Below are 21,843 nucleotides of genomic sequence, written 5' to 3'. Positions count from 1 at the left end.
TGCAAGTCCAAGGGGTGTAAGGTAGTAAATTCTTAGTATGAAATTCACAGTGTGGGACACCAACTGGGAAAGTGTGAATTTCTGCAATGGTTTCACTTTGGAACACGGTCTCTGGGGGCAACACAGGGTGGAAACCGCACCAATAAATCATGGGTTAGATTTGGAGAAAAACGGTTTTTTTTTTTCCTGTCCTTGCTTGTAAAGGTCTAACTGAAAAGTCCAACTAAGAATTCTCTAAAATATGCACAGAAATAAAGCAAATTAAACAAAAATAAAATGAAGTTGCAACAGCAACATAAATGTGATATTTTAGCTTATTTTAAAGGGGGATACCATATATTTGAGTAAATATGTCATTGAGCTGGAGCATAAATGACTGTAATTTTGGCTTACTGCTCAGATTAAATACATGAATTTTAACACATTGGGATAACATGATACCATCAACGTATTCTACGACTTCCAGTGCCAGGTTTACACTGTCAGCTTCTTGTACTATTTCAGAAAAAATTAAATCTGCTGCAGGCCCCATAAGACTGAGATTTCTGTTTGAGGCACTGACGCCTAACACTGTGCTCCATTATCACATCAGTTGGAGGGATTCATGAGAATTGCACATTATATGAGATGTGCATCACTAGACATCACTAGAAAGCAAAACTGATCTCTAGGAGGTGACAAACTGCATGGTCAATGAAAACAAAGAAACTGATTAATTACATTTCTCCTTTCTACTTTTGGGTTTGGAGGTGGAGAGGAGGGAAGGGGCAGGCAGAATGTGATTGTCATCATTTCCACAGACGAAACACGAATAAACTTTGCAAACATCACAGATCTTCCATCCTCAGACCTCTGGGATTCTTTTCCTACCTAGTCAATTCTGTGGTAAAAGAGATGGTTTCTTTTGTATAACTTTAAACAACATGGCACAGAACATTATATCACAGCACACTTATTACATTTGGGTTCTCAGAACTTGCCATCGTCAGATCTTGGTCCTGCTTCTAGGAGGCTCTATGGTGGTGTGACTCATTCCAGGGAGGATTTTGTGACTTTTAATTGGCCTCATCATCATGGTGGCCTTTGCCGCTGATTCGGGGTGCTTGTGGAGGTTACTGTTTACTCTTTGCTGGACGTGCAACTTCGGATCGCCGGTAGTATTTCTTTTACTCGCACTATAATATGTTTTTGGCTCAATAATCCATGATCTCTTATTCTGTCTCAAGAGTATTGTATTATATGATCCTTCTCTTTCTTTGTTACGAAACAAAGTGAGCTGTATAATCAGTACCATTGTTCAGGAATCCAATGCAGATGTCTGTATCAGCTCAGGGGCTCTGGTCACAATTTGTATAATAATGCCTCTACCTGCAATCTGGTACCATCAAGACCAGTATTCTCTCAGGGGCCATGGATGTCTGCACCAGCTCTCCAAAGGTGATATGCTGTCTCTAAATCTCAGCTCTTTTATAGCAACAATCTCTGCTATATTTCCTTTCTTTAACACTTCAATACATCATCCAGGAGGGTGCTACATATTGGGGGTGGTAGAGGGGATTCCCCGCTACCTGTAAAACGCTTTGAGTGGAGTGTCCAGAAAAGGGCTATATTACACAAGTATAAGGATATTATTCAAGACTTGATTGAAAAAAAGTCACTGAACCATATCATTTAGAGCACGAGAATTTGCTGTTGAATGTGTTTACTTCCAATACTATGACTGTATTGAAATACATCTGGGAGGTGATTCTGCGTTCATTTATCTGGTCTAAATAGAGTTTCTGTTTCAATTTTGATACAAAATCTCAGCCTTTGTTTGTAGTTTTGCTCAATGTCCCCTGAAAGGGCTACCATGTTTCTGCGTGAGGGAGATTTTCAGAGCTACAGACATTGCTTTATGCAGCTCTTGTGGAGGAAGGTTGAGCTGGCTGTTTATTTCAAGACTTACGAACATCAACAGTCCTGTCAGGTTGCCCCTTAAGATGGGCAGATGCTCTAAAAACCAAATAAGCTGTTTGAGCAAAACGGTTTCTTTGTAAATATTTCTCTTCTTTTATGTTCTGCGTTTGAGACCCTGTTCGCACAACTCTATTCCAATCTAGCATTTCAGCTCGCTGTCTCATTTTTGCTGTTCTCATCGATGAGTCCCTTAAATCTGGGTTTGCACCTGGAGGATTCAAGTCTGCTCATGTCACACCTGTGTTAAACATCCTGTCTTGGGCCGGTTTACAATCAGCCCTTTCTCAAATTCAGCAATAAAGGATTGGTTTCTGCATTAACATTGCTTAAGCAAAGAATTGTCAAAATGATGTGCAGCCACACCTAGGAAACAGGTCTGACTGCAAAATATATAGGAAACAATATATAGTTATCTACATACGGATTTTGTTTTTGCCAGACACACACTTGAATACTGCTCAGTACACAATGTCAGTCTTCTGTTCTGAGGGGCACAGTTTCTATCATTAGGAAATCATGATCTCCATCTTAATTATTACACCAATTATTTGGCTTCACTTTACACGTGCCTTTGACAGCCTCAAACAGGGAAGAGCCCCTGCTCAATATACACCGTCCTCCAGAGATTATATCAAGAAGCAAATACTACAAAATGATGACATTGACTCACTTTTCAATATGTGGAATGTGATAATCCTAAAACCAACTGCGGTACAATAACAACGGAACTCACCAGCACTGCATTTCTTTTTTCACTTCTGCAACAATAATGACTTTTGGCTGTAGCAGAGGGGGTCAAGGGCACTTCACTGTTTTTGTTTGAAATCTCAGCCAAGCCTAGATCCTTGTTGATTTAAGATGAACTGATTTGCTAAGTTAAACTGCCCTTTAACTTGCTGACATTTACACAGGATCTCGCCTACTGTGTTACAGGGGAGCAGATGTCATGCTGCTTCAATGTCAAGGCATAACATCAAAGTTAGATCATACTGTTCCATACAGTAACAGAGCACAAGCAGGCAACTGCAGTTAAGGGCCTAGTGGGACTGCGATCAGCCGCGATCATGCAGGAGGTAATGGTACAGTCAGGTCGAGCATGTGAGGCAGAGTGACAAACGGAAAAATCCTGTGTATCGCTGTGATCCCCGCGTAGTGTCGGCCGACAAGCCACTGAAGGTGGATGGTATTTCACAGCTGTCTGTGCATTTTTATACACTTCTTATAGAAATACAGTAAAATAATGTTTACACTCAGGAAAGGGACATGGTGTCAGGCTTTCAGGTGGCTAATCTTGCGAGAGCCTATTAATTTATTCCCATACTGCAGGTTGTCACAAGTGAGCTATTATGCGATGCTTTTACGCACTGGTAAGATAACAATCACCTCTAATAGTCTGCCCCCACATTATAAGTACACCACACAAGGTTTGAATATTTTTTTCCCCTCGTGATCTTACGTTGGTTGGGGCTGACACAAAGTCAGGCGAACATCTTCAAGTTTCACTAGATGTGATTGTGGAGGATTCTACGAGATCCAATTCATCTGTCATGAATGCCTTCATCCCCTAAAAAGCACAAAATAACTTACGTTGTGCTTTTGCAAATATTTTCATTTTTTCCAATTGTTAATCCTAGGGTTAAAAAACACTGAGAATCAGGGTATTGAAACTGCCTTCAAACTGAGCCACTCAAACTTATCCGTTCAGTTAGCACCAGGAAGTCATCTGTTTTTTTTTCTTTATCGGTCTGGTTCTACAAATTAACGTATATGTTGAGAGCCCAGGGAGCAAGAAGACAACTAATCAAGGGTGCACTGAGGTCACCTTGCTCTCCGCAGTAGATCCTTTAACCCCACCCTGACTGCAACAGCAAGCCTGGGTGGGAAATCACTGAACCAGCAAAGCCAAGACTTAAGGCTGCCAAAGGCACCAATGGGCAAAGAAATAAGACAAACAGAAAACTCTGGCAGGATCCACAGTGTCGTTATTGAACATTAGTGAATAACTAATGCAGTTTCTGAGGGACTAAAAGAGTAAGCCAGCACTTCTACTTTACTTACTAAAATTCTACAAGTTAAATAAAATCTGGCACTTTTGTAAACATATCCAGGCTTAGATGTTTCAAAATCAATCAATACTTATTTCTGTCACACACTGTTTTTCCTTAAAAAACAAAACAGACCTTCATGTGTTAAAAGAGCTATTTACCACATCCTTAGAGCTTCCTATTAAACACCAATTCAGACTGAAATAGCTGCGTTGTCTTCACGTTCACATCTTTACCAAAACCCTTTTTCCTGCTCTCTGTCAGCAAGTGTATTTTCTGGCACCCATGGCTGTGTTTAAAAGACATAAACACACAAAAGAAGCAAGCTATGTTATTTATATTACCACCCACTAGAATCTCTGGTTTTCAGAGCCAGCCACTCCCAAACTGTAGGCCAGTGAACTTGTTTAAAATTCCTAAAAAACCATTTGATGCCACTGCGCTGCACAAATGCAACTCTTAGCAAAGATTGTGTATATAAAATTATCAGATTCGCCTAATGCAATTAATAGAAAATACTACTCTGTATAATCAACTGTAAAAACCCAGCGTACAAATCAGCAAAAAATATATAAAAAACAATAACTGATACAATCCAGTTATTTCAGGCACTTTTTTTTGTCAGACTAGTGCCTAACCTTTATAATGGACAACAGAATAAACTTATTCAGAACTCCTGTGTATTTATTCAGTATGGTCTTTGACTAGACTGTATGTCTTAAAGTAAAATAAAGCAAACTAAGCAATACACCTGCATTTTTAAAGCTAATTTATATTATGGTACAATAACATTTTAAGATTACCCTAATGTTGGAAGGATGATTTATTCCTGTTTCTTAAAGATGTGAAAACCAGGCAGATTATTTCTTAACAGGACACTATGCGTTTTGAGTGATAAACCCTGTGCCTCATTTCATTAAAGGTGAAATAGGTCTTGGAGAATCTGACACATTAAAAAAACTATATAAGAAAAAAGCTTCTTCATAGACATGTAGGGGTCTTTTTCAGAAGACAGCGGCTAGGAATTCTCAGGTGAGGTGGCAAGATCTACAACGCACAAAAAGACAGCGATAGCTAAATGCAACTTCTCTCTCTACTAACAAAACTACTTTAGGTAACTGTCAAGTACCTTATATCTCAGGTATGCTGCCTAAAATAGCACATCTAAGAGCACAGGGGATTGGAGGAGCTTAAAGGGTTAACTTTAAGACTTTTTAGCCTGCACAGAACTGCTGACCCACTCAATGACAGCCTCAAAATGCTTCTGCTGCAGTCAACAGGAAAGTAGGAAGGAAAATAGGATTTAACAAACAAAGCAAGAGAGGTCATGGCAGGAAATCATTGTTTGGAGGAACTGCACACTCTGTTAGAGTATCTGTGTTCCTACCAGCAGTCACTTTTGTTTAAGTAGGATATATATATATACTGCAAAGGAACAAGTAATAGGTTTATTCCATGCTGAAAAGAGAAGAAAGAAAACACAACGTTTCGGCCGTGGAGCCTTCTTCACCTTTCTCCTCCACGGCCGAAACGTTGTGTTTTCTTTCTTCTCTTTTCAGCATGGAATAAACCTATTACTTGTTCCTTTGCAGCCTACACATGCTGACGCAGCTCCCCACCTGAACATATATATATATACACTGTATACTGTGTATTTGTAATACAAATTAAATTCATACACTAAGTGTAAATCAACAAGACTTACATAAATAAATTAAAAATGATTAATGATTCAAAAGACAAAGCTTCCATACTGAGGTTAACAGAAAGACAACAGCATGTCTAGATGGTTAGTAGGAAAAAAGCCTGTCAAGTACATGACATTTCAGTATCTATGTTCCAGGGGTATATAATTACATATGAAGCAAGACCTTCACACATTAATTAAAAAAACCAACCAATAAAATCAATAAGAAAGTAGCATTAGTTTTGTGTTATGATTAGAGTAAGGATTTTAATATCAACATTAATTATGTGCATAGCTGCAAAACTAAAACCTTCATTAATATTAAATTACAATTACTATTTTCATCACCATAACAAATGTTTCTGTGGCCTTTTTTTACAGTAGTTTTACAGCCTGTGTATCAAAGACTTTTCATTTTTTGAATCTCTTGATCAAAGATTTCTACTGCCCAGAATGATCATAAATAATGGATTTATAAATAGTAATCTGCCTACATTAGGCAAAAGAAATAGCACATCTTTCACGGCTAACAGAACAGCTGTGTTTATGTATGCCACAGTGAGCTGCTGGCTTTGACAGAGATACCTGGGGTGCAATATCTTGGCTAGCCAAAATTACAAACAGCAGAGAAAGCTCAATTAAGCCAACCACACAAATAGCTTTGAAAACAAACTATAATTTTGCATCCAGGAGATTTGTAATAGATTGTACGGCTTTGGCAAAAGAAAAAGAGAGAGACGGAGAAACAGAGAAAATAAATGAACTTTTTTTGTACTGAACGGCAATTTGTAAGTTGTTCCAAATCAATTCAGCAATTTAAGTTATAAAACATTAAAAATTCCACCTATAAAAACTAGAAAACTTCAATTAAACATCAATGCTACATTTCCTGTGAATCAGCAGATCAGTTCTTGTTTAGTTACTGAAGGTTATTAGATATTCGATATGGTGATAACCTGAATCAGATTGTGCATAAGGATGTATGGTTTTCTTTAAATATTTTGTTGAGTATTACTCTGTATGCATACTGCAGGAAAGTACTTGCCACTGAAATTAAATAACATTTTTAAAATTAGAACATTTAAAAGATTGTTCTGTTTTAAAATAAAAATAAAACACTTTATTTCTAGAAATGATATCGTATGAATTACAATAAATAAAACTGAGGGCTAAAATAAAATCTACTACTACTGCAGCCTCAAAATTCCTTACTATAACTTCCAGTCTAAACATTCCTTCACTCCATACTGTCTCTCAATGACCAAATTCTATCAACAAAATAAAGATACAGTAACCCCTCTGAATTTCGATCTTTGAATCCTTTGTATGTTAGTGTGTGTGAGATGCTACACTGGAAAAAGACCACTATTTTTAGCTTAATGCTACATGTATTCAGTTTCTGTTGTTTTTTAAGGTGTTTCAACAGCATGCTTCAGGAGTTGAGAATACCTTTCTGGGAGTATTTAAGTTGGTATAAATCAACCTTAATGAATTAGCACAATTAAAAACATCTGCTAACAACACTGTTATCAAGGCTTTTTTGTACCTGCAGATCCATTTAATTTCCAGTGCAGTATTTTGCATGGACCCATTCCCAGATTTATTAACTAATGAAGGAAACTAATCAAGTCCACAGTAATTACTGACATGTTTTTTCGAGAATAAGCCAGATTTAAATCATCTTTGCCAAACACAAACCGTAAGGATATATTTGAGGTTTGTGAGAACAAGACACTTAAAGGATCCCATGCGACTCACAGTGAAGCTGTCTTGTGTTCATTTTCTCATTGCTCCCCTCCGACCCCATGGCATTTTCCGGACAAAAAAAAACGTCCTTGCGTAGGGGTTATTGCCATTCACAATTTGCTCATACGTAAATGAAGCTGAAATCCATTTACTCATTCATGGCACTGCTGCTTCGTCAAGTTATTAGCAGACCTTGCTCCTAGAAACTAAAAATCTCTCTAAGTTATGACAACGACAATTATACATTTCAGCACTGATGTGCATTCAAGTGTAACTGTCCTTTTAACAAACACTCAAAGCTTGAAATACAGCATCCAAAGGTGTGCGACTATAAATTTAAATGGAAAAAAGAAAAAAGAGCACACACATTTAAATATCACAATTCGTGACTTGTGTAGGAGCACTTCCATTTTGTAGCTGAATCAGACGCTAATAACTATGAACTATGAAGAGTGAGTGGAAGCGTAATGCATTTTTTCCATGTTGCAGCAATTTGAATGTTGCTGTTAATATTTTAAAGACACTTCAAAACAACTACAGTTCCACCCTTAAGGCTCAACTGGCAAAAGAGAGCGCAAAGGAAACAACAATACCTACACCCTCTGGCTTTGAAAGCAGCATATATAAAGGTGTAATATAAAAAAATGGTCATCAGATTTTCTCACTTTTAAATGAAAAATGAGAAGGCCAGCAAGTGTTCCAGAATTGAAGCACGTGTTCAATTTCTTACATTCAAAATGGTCATTTGCTGTGGTTCGGCCGAGCATGGGCAAACCTGCCCTCGACCTCTTCGAACAAGCCGAGTCATTATATCCAGCTTCATCTGACATTACGTCACGGCATCGCAGATCTTTGTGAATGGCACACTAGCAACTGTCCTCCACATGCTTCTGGTTGGTTGTGGCTCTATCTGCCAAGGAGCCCAAGCCTGGCTGAAAATTCACATTCAGGCATGACAATGATCCAAAGCATGTACCGTAACGGACAAATAAATGGTACACTGCACGCAAAATACACGCTCTCGTCTTCTCAAGCGAATGTTTGTGGTTTGAACGTAATCAGGGCAGCTGAACCCAAAGTGTCCACAGAACCTAGAACAAGCCTGTCTGCAGGAATGGGCAAAAGTCCCCCATCAGCAGCAGCGCCTGTATAATCCATTCCAGAGGAGGACTTACAGACTACAGGGATGTGAATATTGTAAGTGTGCCTCTCATTTTTTCTGAACACTGTGTACGACAGAGCAAAATATTCTGTCATGTTCAGTTTTGACAAGATTAGAATGTTTATAAACAGTTGATACATCCCTCCTTTGTTCCATTTTAGTTTCCAGGTGTCTTGAGAAAACTAAAAAGAAATATACAGTATCATATCTGTGCCAGGTTACAATCTTATACAGCAACAAATATTCTTCCTGGATTTGATTTATCAGAAAAAGCCGGCATGATCTAATCCTATCTGTTGAACAAGATTCACTTTGAATTCTCATGAATTGCTCCTTCCCTTGCGAGAATGAGTTACAGGGTACAGAAAAAGTGACCTCATTGGAATAATGCTATTTCTCAGGTTTGGAAAATCAATGCTAATGCTTTTAATAGACAAGAAATACTGTACATCTTTATTACTGTATATATTATTTATGAAAAAATAAATCTGATAACTTCTGAATTCAAATACAAAGCATGACATGATTAATAATGTAATATGACTCTATTATTTTTTAATTTTTGGATAGGGAGCTAAGGAGTATATATAAGGTTGCAGATTTTCATTCAACAACCACGTTGATTGTATTTTTTAATTGATACACACCTAACCAACTGGTATACTGCACCTAATGAGCAAGACCCACCATGATCCTCAGACCTGCCTACACCACAGTTTTCAGACACTGGAGAAGCATCACTTACCTGATTAAAATGGTCCACAATGAGCTGCTGTAAAGGTATTTACTTTTATTTAGACTTCTCCCTACCCCGATAAATTCACAATTTTGCCTCCTTTCACCATTATTTATCCACAATATACAAGACCTTGACTGAAATTGAAAGGTGACAGAAATGTGAGATTTGTAGTGGCCAAACCAACATTTTTCAGTTGCTCTATGTAGATGCACTCTGCGGTTATATACACAAGTATCTCAAGTGGCTTTCACTAAATCAGGGTGTCCGTATTAAGCAAAAACATCAGTACAATTTTGGAAGACACTTTGGAAACACTTATGAGAATATCCTTACGATGCACTTAACAGTATTTCTGTTAATCATTTCAGATCACCTCAGCAGCAACTAACACCTTCTTGAATCATCAAACTTAAGATGACCTGTCACAGTACTCCATTTATTTATGGACTTATTCCATTAAACAGACCACTATGAAGTCGTTTTACAAAAAGTGATAGTGCTCATCTAGGTACTCTAAGTCAATGACATCACAGCTAACTCACCACACCTAGTAATTTGCTGTGTTTAAAATCACTGGGCGTGCAGGGAGGAAGTCTACTTATGTATCTGATTACTTGCAAATTCAATACATTATATAAACGAACCAAAAATGTTAAAAGTAGGGTCATCCCGATGAGAAAATATTACTTTCTGAAGGCTATTTAACTTTTTAAAATTCCTCCTACGTGTCTAGAGAATACTGCTCTACACAAAGCCACTAGTGTCGGGGAGAAAGCACAAAGTAAAGGACACGGCACCACAGAAGGTGTCAGTTTAAAATGAGATGCAAATTTCAGGAGTTTCCAGGTCAATAAGGTTTTATATAAACAGCTCCAGAAAAATAATGTCAACCATGAACTTCCCGTTACACATGTGTTAGTCATCTTAAGTACATTAGATCCTGCATGTTCCTGCTTAAAGAGCACAGTTAACAGTCAGCATAAGAAAAAGTATACTTTACAATTCATTACTTCCTTCTTGCAAAATTAAAGGTCTCTTGTTAAAAGCAAAATTGTCAAATGAAAGCGGCTTTTATTGGAGGGGGGAAAAAAAATCCCTGCCTCCATAGGGCCCCTCTTCCAATATGTCTTTTTAACTGAGGAAAAACACTATGTAAAAAGAAAAAGAAGATTTGCATCCGTGACAAAAATGAATAAGGACTTAATGTTTGACCATTATCTGCCTGTTACATCATGCTGTGATTGATAATGTCTCAAAAGTCCTGACATTTAATTTCTTATTCAAATAAAATATTAAGATGTATTTGTAGCTCAGCTGACATTTTGGGAACAAACAAGAAGAATTTAGTTATTGGAAATATTGCAATACTTAAACCATACACTTCTATTTGGTTGCAGACTAATCCCTCAACTATAAAAGCAATACAAATATTGCATTAGGGATCAATATTCCAAATAATCTAATAATCTATAAAAGCAAAACTTTCTGGTTTTAATTATGAATACATTACAGCTCATAGTTTCCCTTTTGCATATGTTTTAATGTCTAAACCTCCTATTCTTATCTCTATAATAACAGAAGATTAAAAACTGAGATTGCTGCTTGTACTTTCCCTTCCAGTCTTCTCTCAGTACAACAAAGTTCCCAGGAATGTTTGATTCTAACGGGATCTCGGGATCTCTTGTGTTCTAGTTAGAACAGTTGTGCTAATTTTAACTGGTGGGGTTTTAAATCATATCCTCAGATGGCATTCACGAAACAATTTTCTAAAAATGGCAGTTTAAAAATGGAAATCAGAGTATTCACTGTCAATGTGCAATGGTGTTTCTTCATAGTTCTACTACTTTTAAATAATTTGATTCATGTCTGGTAATCGTAATCTATCATTATAAATATTTCCCATCACAATAATAAAAGGAGGAACAGTTCCTTCATATTTCTATCCTACATTAGTCTGAAACGCACATATTTGCAATTACATGAAGTACATAAAACCCTGACGAAAGAACCAGAGCATATACAAACATCAGTGAGAGTTACGCTCGATTTTTTTTTTTATGAAAGCCAGCATTCTTGACAGTTTAAAGACAAAGCAAAAAGAAAAAAGATCCAGCCCCATCCTCTGGACATCCTGCCTACTGTACAAACTGCCCCCAGGGCACCTGGGATGTGGTTACCAAAGGCAGCATATAGAACAGGCAGGAAACGAGAAGAAGCGAAAAACTCTCATTTCTAGACATACTCCCGTCTAATGTGCACCGAGGCAAAACCTCACCAAGACCAACACGACAAGATGACACAAACTGGAATTTTTTAGTTACTAATTTCTGACAGTAAAGGTTCAGTTGTGCAATTGTTCAAGTTAAATGGTCTAGCTTTTGCATAGCTCTGTGGTAGGAATTCATTCTACATTTGCTGCTTTCATTGAGAACTTCTCAATGAAATAATTATCCTTAATGCGATGAAAACCACTATATTACTTATAAACATCCATTCCTGTACTCATTGTCTCTATGTCATCACATAGGCACATCACTGCAGTGACAAAAAACAACTTGAAAACTATCCTTGAAATAAAAATTCTTAAATTATAACACAATCGGAATTTGCTGAATCTAAAATCCCTTTATTCATATAATTTAATTTATGGCATGTTTCTATGAAGAAAACCACAATGTGTGTGGTGCAATTTTCTACCGTTTGGTGGGCTGAGAGAAGTGGACACACACGGAACACATGCCTACCATGTCATCTGGGAGTTAATGTAACTGTGTGCTCAATGAGATAGTGATAGCATTACCATATACTATTTTCTCTTCAGTCCAAGCATTCACTCTTTGACCTACTATGTGTGCTCTTCAATAAGACACTGTTTTTTGACAAAGAGGACCCATGGCTCAACTCTTGGCGAGGTGAAGCAGAGAAATGAGTGGATAAGCAGCACTCTCCAGACATGTCTGGAAATCTGACAGAATCTCCCCAAGGGACAAGCTCTGATGCTGCTCCCTACAAACAAAATGCACATTAAATTATGATTTGAAAAAAGCCGTTTCAACACACCGATGTCGTAATGCTACATTTGCCTCATTAGCAAGTCCCTACAGAATTAGTATTGTCTTACAGTCCAAGGTGTACATAAATTTAAAAATAGAAGGTTTTAACCAAAGATGTCTGCTGAAATGTTCTGTGTCAGTTTCATATATCTAAGCTATACCCTAGGGAGACATGCTGAAGGATTCAAGATAGACATGAGCTTGTAAGGAAAAGTTAATATTACATTCTCCATTATATCTTGTCTTACAACCTTACTTGCCAGAGGGTTGCTTCAACACTTAACACCAGTCCCGGCCATTGATTACATGAGAAATAACAGGAAACCTAGGGTCTGAGTTAAACAAGGGGGGTGTACTGAGCCTCGGATGTAATCTCTCTGACATTTCCTTTCAAAGGTAAGATGATGCCAAACATGCTTGAAAAAGCAAAAGCAGACTGCCAATGACTGAGAAGAAAATGATGGATTAACATCAGAACAGAGTCACAGTGAGAAGTTTGTAAAAATGAAAGGACGTACTTAAGGATTTGAGCATTGTTAAAAAGCATAAATTAACATTTCTTACACATATATGCTGAATTTGTCATGTGTGTCCAGACTATTTTAAAAATATTCAAATATTACATATAAAATGTATAAATGTGATGAGGCTAAAAGTCATGCACCATTCTCAAACACGGCATACTGTAATTTTGCCTTTCATACTATTATTGTCTCTTTTGTTTTGCTAAATTTAAAGCAATTTCCCCCAATTCTTTCATCTTTCTTAACTTACTGACCAAATGCAAAATACATTACTGATAAACTATATATGTATTGCTGTACAATATGCAGAAAGGTCATATAAATGTCAAGAAGACTCTAAAATAGGATACACAAAAAAATTCTCTATTTCTGTATTACAAAAATAATTTCTAATGACTTTTAGATATTGCACTACTTTGCTTTCTTTCCTTTTAAAAAAAGCCTTACGTGGCCTGGGTTTGGTTAATTGAATGTAGGCCCCTAATAACAGGCACTGTATTCCAGTGTGTTGTCATAGCTTCGCATTTTCCAACATACAATTCAACATCCAGATTATATAGTTAAACATCAAAAATACAACTCTCTTTTAGCACAAAGACGTCTGATGATCTACATTAATTTGATTAGACAACCTTACCGTTACATTTCACAAAGGTTTTGGTTTAGCTTGAACGAGGGAGTATGATAGGAAGATTAATGTAAACACTGTATACACTGTAACTTGCACTGGATAAGGGCATCTCTTAATCAACAATAACAACAACAACAACAATAATAATAATGATACTTGTCTTGCGTGTCTCTGCTTTTATCTGGTGGTTTTGAAAATAATAATGCTGAATTAACTTCATGCTTTTGAGCACTTTTATGATCATTAAAAATGTATCACAAAGTGAAAAAACTAAGTGCTTTATATAGACAGAGCTGTTTGGGGGGAAAAAAGGGTTGATTTGCAGACCTATCGGAAGTTCTCTGTGCAAGTTATTTCCTCTGAGAGACAATACCACGTTGAAGCTCCTGTGGGCATACTTTGCGAGTGGAGATCCCACAAAAACAGAAATAAAATTGACAAGCCACTTAAACCTGTGATCTATAAAGGCCTGTGGTGAGTTACTGTACTAAAAGAAAAGTTTTTGCTTTTATCTTAATTGCCGATATAGCACACAAGTAAACAACCAAGGAATCTTTTGAAGCCTTTCAACTGCATTAAAGATGCTTCCTGAGCTCAAGATCTTTTACACTCCCAGATTTGTGGTTATTCCTTCCAAATTATTTTTTATGTTGGGGAGGTGTGTATAAAATGTTTTTTTCTTTTTTCATTCATTATTGAATTTCCACTTCAAGTGCACTCGCTGCTGTCAAGCATGTTGAGACAGACTGAAACCCATCCCACAGAAGGAAACAGTTCTGATTCTTCTTAAGTCATCTGCTACACATAATTAATTGTGGATTGTTTCCTTTTCTTTCATAGGTTAAAATCATTAGATGATGTTTAGATGACTGGATACGGAATGCTGCTCAGAGACAGTCCTCATTTAAATAACTAAACAGCAGCTAATATTTCTGATGTCTAGGCTTTAACACTTAGGGATAGACTTCACAGCAAATAATTTAAAATAGAAAGGCTCAAGTTTACTCACATTCAGTTCTTCATTCACTCCCAGCTCTGATCAGCACTTACTGTCTTGTTTTTATTATGACTGAAGAAAACACATAAAACAAGCCATTTTATAGAGCAAATGCTGCGCCGCCTAACCCTGTATTTTTATTTTTAATAGGTTAATCTTCACATGAGCAGCACATGAACTAAACTGCAGTAATGCTTTTCAATGAAATTACAGTTTGTAAAGACCTATGCTGCTTGAAAGCTATTTTAGATCAGTAAGATAGTATTAATAAGAAACTCCTGTTTATAATTTCATAGCAGGCTCTCATAGACATGATATATAGAAAAGGCACATCTGTTAGTCTCAGGTACTGCTACAATAAAGTTAACAAGATACTGGACATTTATGTTATGAAAGTCCTCTATAGGACAATAAACAGTTTATCACAATATTCACAGAGGCTGGTCTTCCAGAAAAACACATCAGTCAATAATTCACTTAAGAAACAATTTTATGAGAGCTTTTAAAAGATAAATTGCAACCTTGACCTTAAACCCTTTTAAGGTTAGTCAGTTAACATAAGATTCATGTCTTAAACACAATTAGTTAGCGTGGCTATGAGGAAAGCACAGGCAAACCAGAAATTTCTAGATTTCATTTCTATAAAGAAACGTGTTATGACGTTTATTTTACAGAAGGCATTAACGTATAACTTGATCTGAATTTTACTTGAGTATTCAGGTATTCACTACATGTGAAATAATGGAAAAGTGTTAAAGAGAGGTTAATGATTTGGGATAATAAGGATTATTTATTTCCTCTGATGTGCCCAAATCCATTTTCTTTGCCACTCGATTTTAATTGTTTTCTTTTTGCATATCTACTATCACTTGGTCATCTGGATCTCTGCACTGAGAATAAAAAATCTACACATACTGCACTTGACTCTCCCTCATTCTCTCTCAGAAGGCAGCTAATTAGTAGTAGTTAATTGATCCAAGGCTCTCATCCAGCCACTTCTTGAAAGAAGTCAGGGCAGCAACAGCATGGCTGGGCAGTTTATTCCATAATTTCACAGGCTTTTAAGGTAAAAAAGTGCTGCATGTTCTCAGTTTTAAATGCACGTCCACGAAGTTGCCACTTTAGTCCTATTGTTCAAAATGAATTGTTCAAAACAAAATGAAGGTCAGCTGTCGTTCACCTCACCTACATGAAGTAGGTAAGGTGAACGACAGGTGACCTTCATTTTGTTTTTGTTTCTTTAAGCCCTAACTTTAAAAAAAAATGTGTTGATGCTGCTCGATCAGGTTTGTATTTTTGTCATGCAAGGCTGGATGTACTATTCTGGCTCCATTAGTCATCACAGTGATGGGCTGTCAAGTATCTCCATGACATCACCTGTTTTTGTGTGAACCAAGCCAAACTGTCAATTACATCTTGGGAAATGACACATTACCCTTGGTGCTTCCAAAAAGACTATGATGTGCAAATCACCTTGGTGTGCCTCAGTGTGTCACATTGTCTCTTCTGCTGCAGACTGAGCTCCTCCCTGCTGGGATCCACAGTTTGTTCGATTAGGTTAAGTGGATGCAATGAAAATAGTTCGAGCGAGATCTGAAGAGAGCCACTGAGTTTCAATCCCATGTCTGAGAATCCAGATTAAAAATGAAAAGGAAATTTTTCAGACCGAGGAAGTTTACAAACAATGGCATTTATTTGGGGAAGGAGGAATCAAAAGCTTTGAGAAGAATTTGGTTCATAAGAAAACATTCTCGCCAAATAAAAGAGATGTCAATATTAAGTTAAAAAATAGCAATGCTACACTAAACCTAGGCTTTCATGGGACAGGATATCATTATAAAGAAAAAAATACACTAAGAAAGAGATCTTCAAAGAAAAGCGCAGTCTAACCTGAGGACCTCAAGTGAAGACCAATCCCCAGTACACACTGGTGCCAGGATGAAAGGGGTGTGAGATGTTACCCAAGGCAGAATTAGAACCTGTAATCTTTCAGCTCACAGGAAACAATTCCACCTGGTGGGTCCTCAACACATCGTCAACTGTGAGAGAGGGAGCTGTACAGCACTTTCCAGTCTATCCCAAAGAAACGGTTATATTTATATGCTACCTTCACCCACAAGACCATGACTACTCCCAAATGTAGTTTTGTAGAAAACACAATTTAAGAATCGTAATCTGAAAATACGGTGATCAATATTTGTTTATTTAATGTGTGTTTATAAATGTATATATTTACTGTAAGGGCTACGGTAGAAATCCCATAAAAGAATTCTTAGTTCACAATATATATACTCATGTTGAAAATGGATGATATATATGTTGGAAACTCAACATATATATCCTGTCCTACACAAACTACAAAGTGTATTTTTTGGACTTATGCCAAAGGCACAATAGCTGCAAGTCTGATGTGCTTTGTACGTCTGTGATTGACAAGGCTACATCCTGTTTTTTCCAAAACTTAGCCTTTCAAGAAAACTGTGTTTTTTTATGATGCGGGAGAACGATTCCACAAAAGGGCTTTTAATCACTTACTTGAAAAAAGATCTTGGGTGCAATCATTCAGTGCTAATTTTTCAATCTGCTCTGAGGCAGCTGAAATCTCCTTGTCCAAGGGCTTTGTTTCAGAGCCTCTGGCAGTGCTGGAGTTCTGCAATGGTATCCAGTGTTCAGGAACAGATGTAGGCCTCTTTATTCCATGTGGGGATTCATAACAACTACAAAATGTGTCCCAAGGCTGCCTTCACAGATCCTAGCAAAACGTACATTCCAAATTAGGTGTCTTATGATTTTCATTTGGACTTAAAGAGAGATCTTGACCCACATGGGGAATGGAGTCTTGTCAAAACCACAGGCAGGATGGGAAGCAATTAGAAAGAGAACGAGAAGCAGTCTGGTCAAAAGAACTGACAACTGCTCAGTTGACACTTTCCCTGCACAAACATCATTTGTAAGTTATTTTTGGTTTACTTTCAGTATTTACTAATCTCACTACCACTGAAAGATGCTGAATGTTGTTTTTTTTTCCCCCGTTTAAGCCAAACAAAAGATCCTTGTATTCAGCCCTGGGAACTCTTTGCAAAATGTAATTTTTGCTGGACCAGTCAGCGTGCCAAACTCTAGATGCTGAAGCATCAACAGAACAAGAGCAAAGAATCTTGGTATATTTTCAGTCTCAATACACCGTTCACATTGAGCATAAATGTGGGCATTCATGCAAATAAAATTCTGGCAATATACTGTTATTACTTTTAAGTACTTCTGTACTTACTAATTTGTACTACTAAGAAGGGACCTGAAGTAGTCACATTCTTCTACTGTAAGTCATCCCAGCAAACTTCTTTAGTATCAATAATGACACATGAACCAGGGGCCACAAGTGGAGACTGTGTAGAAATGTATTTAAATCTAAGAACAGGAAGCACTTCTTTTCACAAAGGGGTGCAGGAATATGGAACCAACGACCCCACATTGCTGTTGGAACCAAATCCATGTCTTTTTTTAAGAAATGACTGGATGAGTTTCATACAGGTAGATCAATTACCTATCAAAGGGACCACATGGGCCAACTGACCTCTAATTTGTAGCTTTTTCTTAAGTCCCTATGTACCAACATTCTTGAACAAACCATATTTCTTGCTTGCTATAATGGATATGGTGAAATGTTTTTGTCAGTGGCTTAGTGTTATCACAAGGATCCAAGTTATAGTGACCATTATACATTAGTTTTAATTCTGAAGCAACAGAGTATACATCATGGGTTTTTTTCTTGTGAAAAACATACAGATAAGTTATATGAAGTATGATAAGCTTTTTTAAATGAATAATTTTCTTTGGCATAGAAAGATACAAATCAAACTGATCTGAGATGCGAAATAAGAAACAAGAGTGAGTAACTGTGTATTAGATCAGCTGTTTCGATGCTTTTAGCTGTTGTTGATTTGATTCGTTTCATATTTTCTAGGCAGAACTCTTTATCATAAAAAGGGACAATTTGCTTTCTCCTGACTCTTGAAACAGTCTCAATTTGAAATGACTCTTTTGGACAGCACAGTGCATAGTGATCTGGACCAATGCCCTGCTTGGCATGCAGCATCATCGCGCAGACCAGAATGCTACAATCCTTTAGTTGTATCCTGCTGGCAAACGCTTAAGCACAGAGTAGCCATGCCTCGTAACTGTATATCGTTCACAGGTATATTGGTATTCCACTGTTGGCAAATGGTGAGAACACCATTTGATAACAATTACATAAGATTGCGGGGTTTATACTGCATGTGCCCTTTAATACACCACAGAAACACCTCATGTTTGGAGATCACGCATCTTTCGCAATGGCAATATAATACTTCTACTGAATACAAAAGGATGCTGACCCTTTCTTTTGCTGCTGCACATTTTAGCTCCATTTTGTGAAATACACTGTGGTGCTTGTACTATGCATAAAAAGAGAAACAAACAAAATTAGCAAACAACCAGTGAATCTGTAGAGAAACCACAGAGCAGAGGATATATCTGCCAATAAATTGGCAGATACTTACAAATAATACATCAGAAATTTGCCATGCATATTAGCAAAAAGGGTGATGAAAAACAACATTGCTCTCAAAAGCTAGTACCCTGAGAAACTGACTAGATCAACCATCAACAATTTATAAACTGGAGCAATAACTTCAATTTACACCAAAGAGCTATCTGTAACAGAGCGGACAGATGGAAAAACACATGAACTACAGTTACATACTTTCTAAAACACTGTAAAATAAATTTCTCTCCGACTCTGAATTTAATAGAAGGGTCACTATAGAAGAAAGTAGCCTGGGTCCTTTTTTCCAAGACCGTCAAACCTTTTAGGGATACAGTTTTTTAATATATTTGATTAAAAATAATTTGAAGTGCTCCACCAAAATCTCAGTTGATAATGACCGGAAAAATTGCAATTCACTAGCTATTAGATCCAATCAGCAAGAGGAGGGGAAACTTGTTCAAAGAGTAGAAACAGATGTTTCGAAAGCACAGGGCTCAAGTGCAAAAACAATGGTTATGGCACTGAAAAGAGAAAGTGCAATCTGCTACCTGTCTCATTACAGGACACAGACTCAGTCACACAATATTAGTTAGCGGTCAATCACAGCTTTGTTGTACACTAAAAGACAAGTAAATACAGGGGGAACAGCTTAAGTCTGACTTCAGGTGCATTTCACTTACCCAGAAGTCAAAAACCAAGAAATACCAACCCCCCATCTTTCCTTCCAGATCGGCTCTAATCCTAGAATCTGAGGCTGCTAAAACGACCACATGGAAATCACCCTGATAAAACTCCACAAAGGAAAACACAGGATTGCAAAGATAAAGAGAAACCAAATAAAAAAGAGGGGAATACAAACATGGACACCTGCTAAATTAAAGTGGGCTGGGGATTAGGTCTGCGTTTTCTACAAATAGCTGAGTGACAAAGAAAAATTAAAGTAACGGTGAAACTGGAGCTGCTTGGGAAACCCTGGATGATTTTACCAGCGCGGAGAAAAAACTTGAAATTCACACCAACAAACTGTCTATAGCGTCTTTTCCCACAATTTATAACTTTCATACGTGCCTTCAAATACAAGTCAGATCTTACAAGTCATTGGCATCTGAAAAACATTTTTTTATAATGTAATAATAATAATGTTTCTTTATTAGCCCTATACAATTTCCTTGCATTAGGAATTCGTCCTTTTGCATACCCCAGCTTTTCTCCATGGAGACACAGACACACAGACAGGGAGAGAAGCTGGGGTCAGAGCGCAGGGTCTGCCATTGTACGGCGCCCCTGGAGCAGTTAGGGTTAAGGGCCTTGCTCAGGGGCCCAACGGAGTAGGATTCCTCTGCCGGCTGCTGGATTTGAACCGGCAACCTTCCAGTCACAGGCGCAGATCCCGAGCCACAGAGCCACCACTCTGTTGAGTCGTGTCCAGCTAAGTAGGGCCTAACTCTAATTGCAATCACTCCTCAGAAAAAAACAGAAACAAAAATTCAATGTCTTTTAAAAATGGCACAAATGTGAAGATAATAACAGAAAGAGAAAACTCCTTGGCTGCTGCCTGGTGGCTGTGTGTAGCAGTGAGCCTACTTTCCTGTTAGACCGCTGGAATCTAGACACAGGAAACTTCACTCTGAATACCTGCCTGTTTCCATGCCAGATGACAAGTTACCAACACCTCATCAACTACTCCAATCCAACGTGCTAGAGAGTGACGGTGATGACAAACATCTCTCTATATATATAAAATAAAAACATTTCATGGGTTCATTTAAAAGGTAGTTGTCTATTTCCTTTAAAAGTATGCAAAATCAACAATCTACGATTGTTTTTTTTCCCATGTCGTAGAAACAATCTGTCCTACAAAATCTGACATTTTTCTTATATTGCAATTCATTTGTTAATAAAGTTCCTTTGGGATGTCTGACCAAATCTAGCTCCGCTGGGCATGCTTTAGCAGTACCTGTGCGCAGAAAGGTGTCATGGCAGGACTCCTATAACATAACTACCATTTCCTCTGACATACCTTGCCTGCCTTTCTTCCTCGTGAGATGTCTCTGTTTAGGGAACGTGGCAACAGACTCCTGATCTGCAGCGCCCTCCTCCAGATCAGATTCAGGGATGGGTTCACAGCCTCCTGAAGAAAGGGACAGCCAATCGTTACAGGATTAAAATCTCGAACACGGAGCCCCACACTCTGGATTGTACGAGACATTCACTCCTTTTTCTTCTGGGGGAAAAAAAACAAACAATTGAAGGTACAGGTTATTCTGCCAATGTCAAAATGCAGGCCTAATATTTTAGTGTAATTAAAGATTTTTTCTAAAATATCAACTGTACTCTCCCGTCCCCTAATAATCCAAACAAAGGTAAGATACATAGTTATGGAAAGCTGTGATACAGAGTTCAGCTGTGAGTGGCCAATGAAAGGAACTACTTAAATCGAGACAGTGTATTTTATGTCTTGTCTATGTGTGTTTTATGTCTTCAATTCATCCAGAAATACCAAATACAGCCACTCACACTGGAGATTGGTGATCAAATGGACATATTTCTACTCGTCTAATTATTGATCCTTTCTTGTTTTGTTGGTGAAGTCCTCAGAACATAAAAGTACAAGAAACCAGCAAGACAGGAAAGAGGTGGATGGTGTCCTATGCATAAGCACAGGAACTTCTTGTTCTTGAAATTCATTGAAAACGCTGTTAGCTCTTTATAAACTACTGCCTTTTAAAGCATTTCTGTGTCAAGGTCAAACAAACAAAACCGTTTCTGCTT

General features: G+C 37.5%; 1 protein-coding gene across 3 annotated transcripts in view; it reads right to left on the bottom strand.

Moving 5' to 3' along the window:
* The window catches only part of LOC102683743 (BMP-binding endothelial regulator protein), a 186,864-nt gene that overhangs the window by 73,302 nt on the left and 91,719 nt on the right, over positions 1–21,843 (bottom strand). For all 3 annotated transcript variants that reach the window (XM_015357052.2, XM_015357053.2, XM_015357054.2), the window contains one exon: positions 21,092–21,202. In XM_015357052.2, the coding sequence (XP_015212538.2) occupies positions 21,092–21,202 (111 nt within the window). The remainder of the gene's footprint in view (positions 1–21,091; positions 21,203–21,843) is intronic.

This window comes from Lepisosteus oculatus, chromosome 10 (assembly GCF_040954835.1).
Source record: "Lepisosteus oculatus isolate fLepOcu1 chromosome 10, fLepOcu1.hap2, whole genome shotgun sequence".
NCBI lineage: Eukaryota > Metazoa > Chordata > Actinopteri > Semionotiformes > Lepisosteidae > Lepisosteus > Lepisosteus oculatus.
The sequence above is the reverse complement of the archived record's forward strand: the minus strand, read 5'-3'. Positions and strand labels throughout refer to the sequence as shown.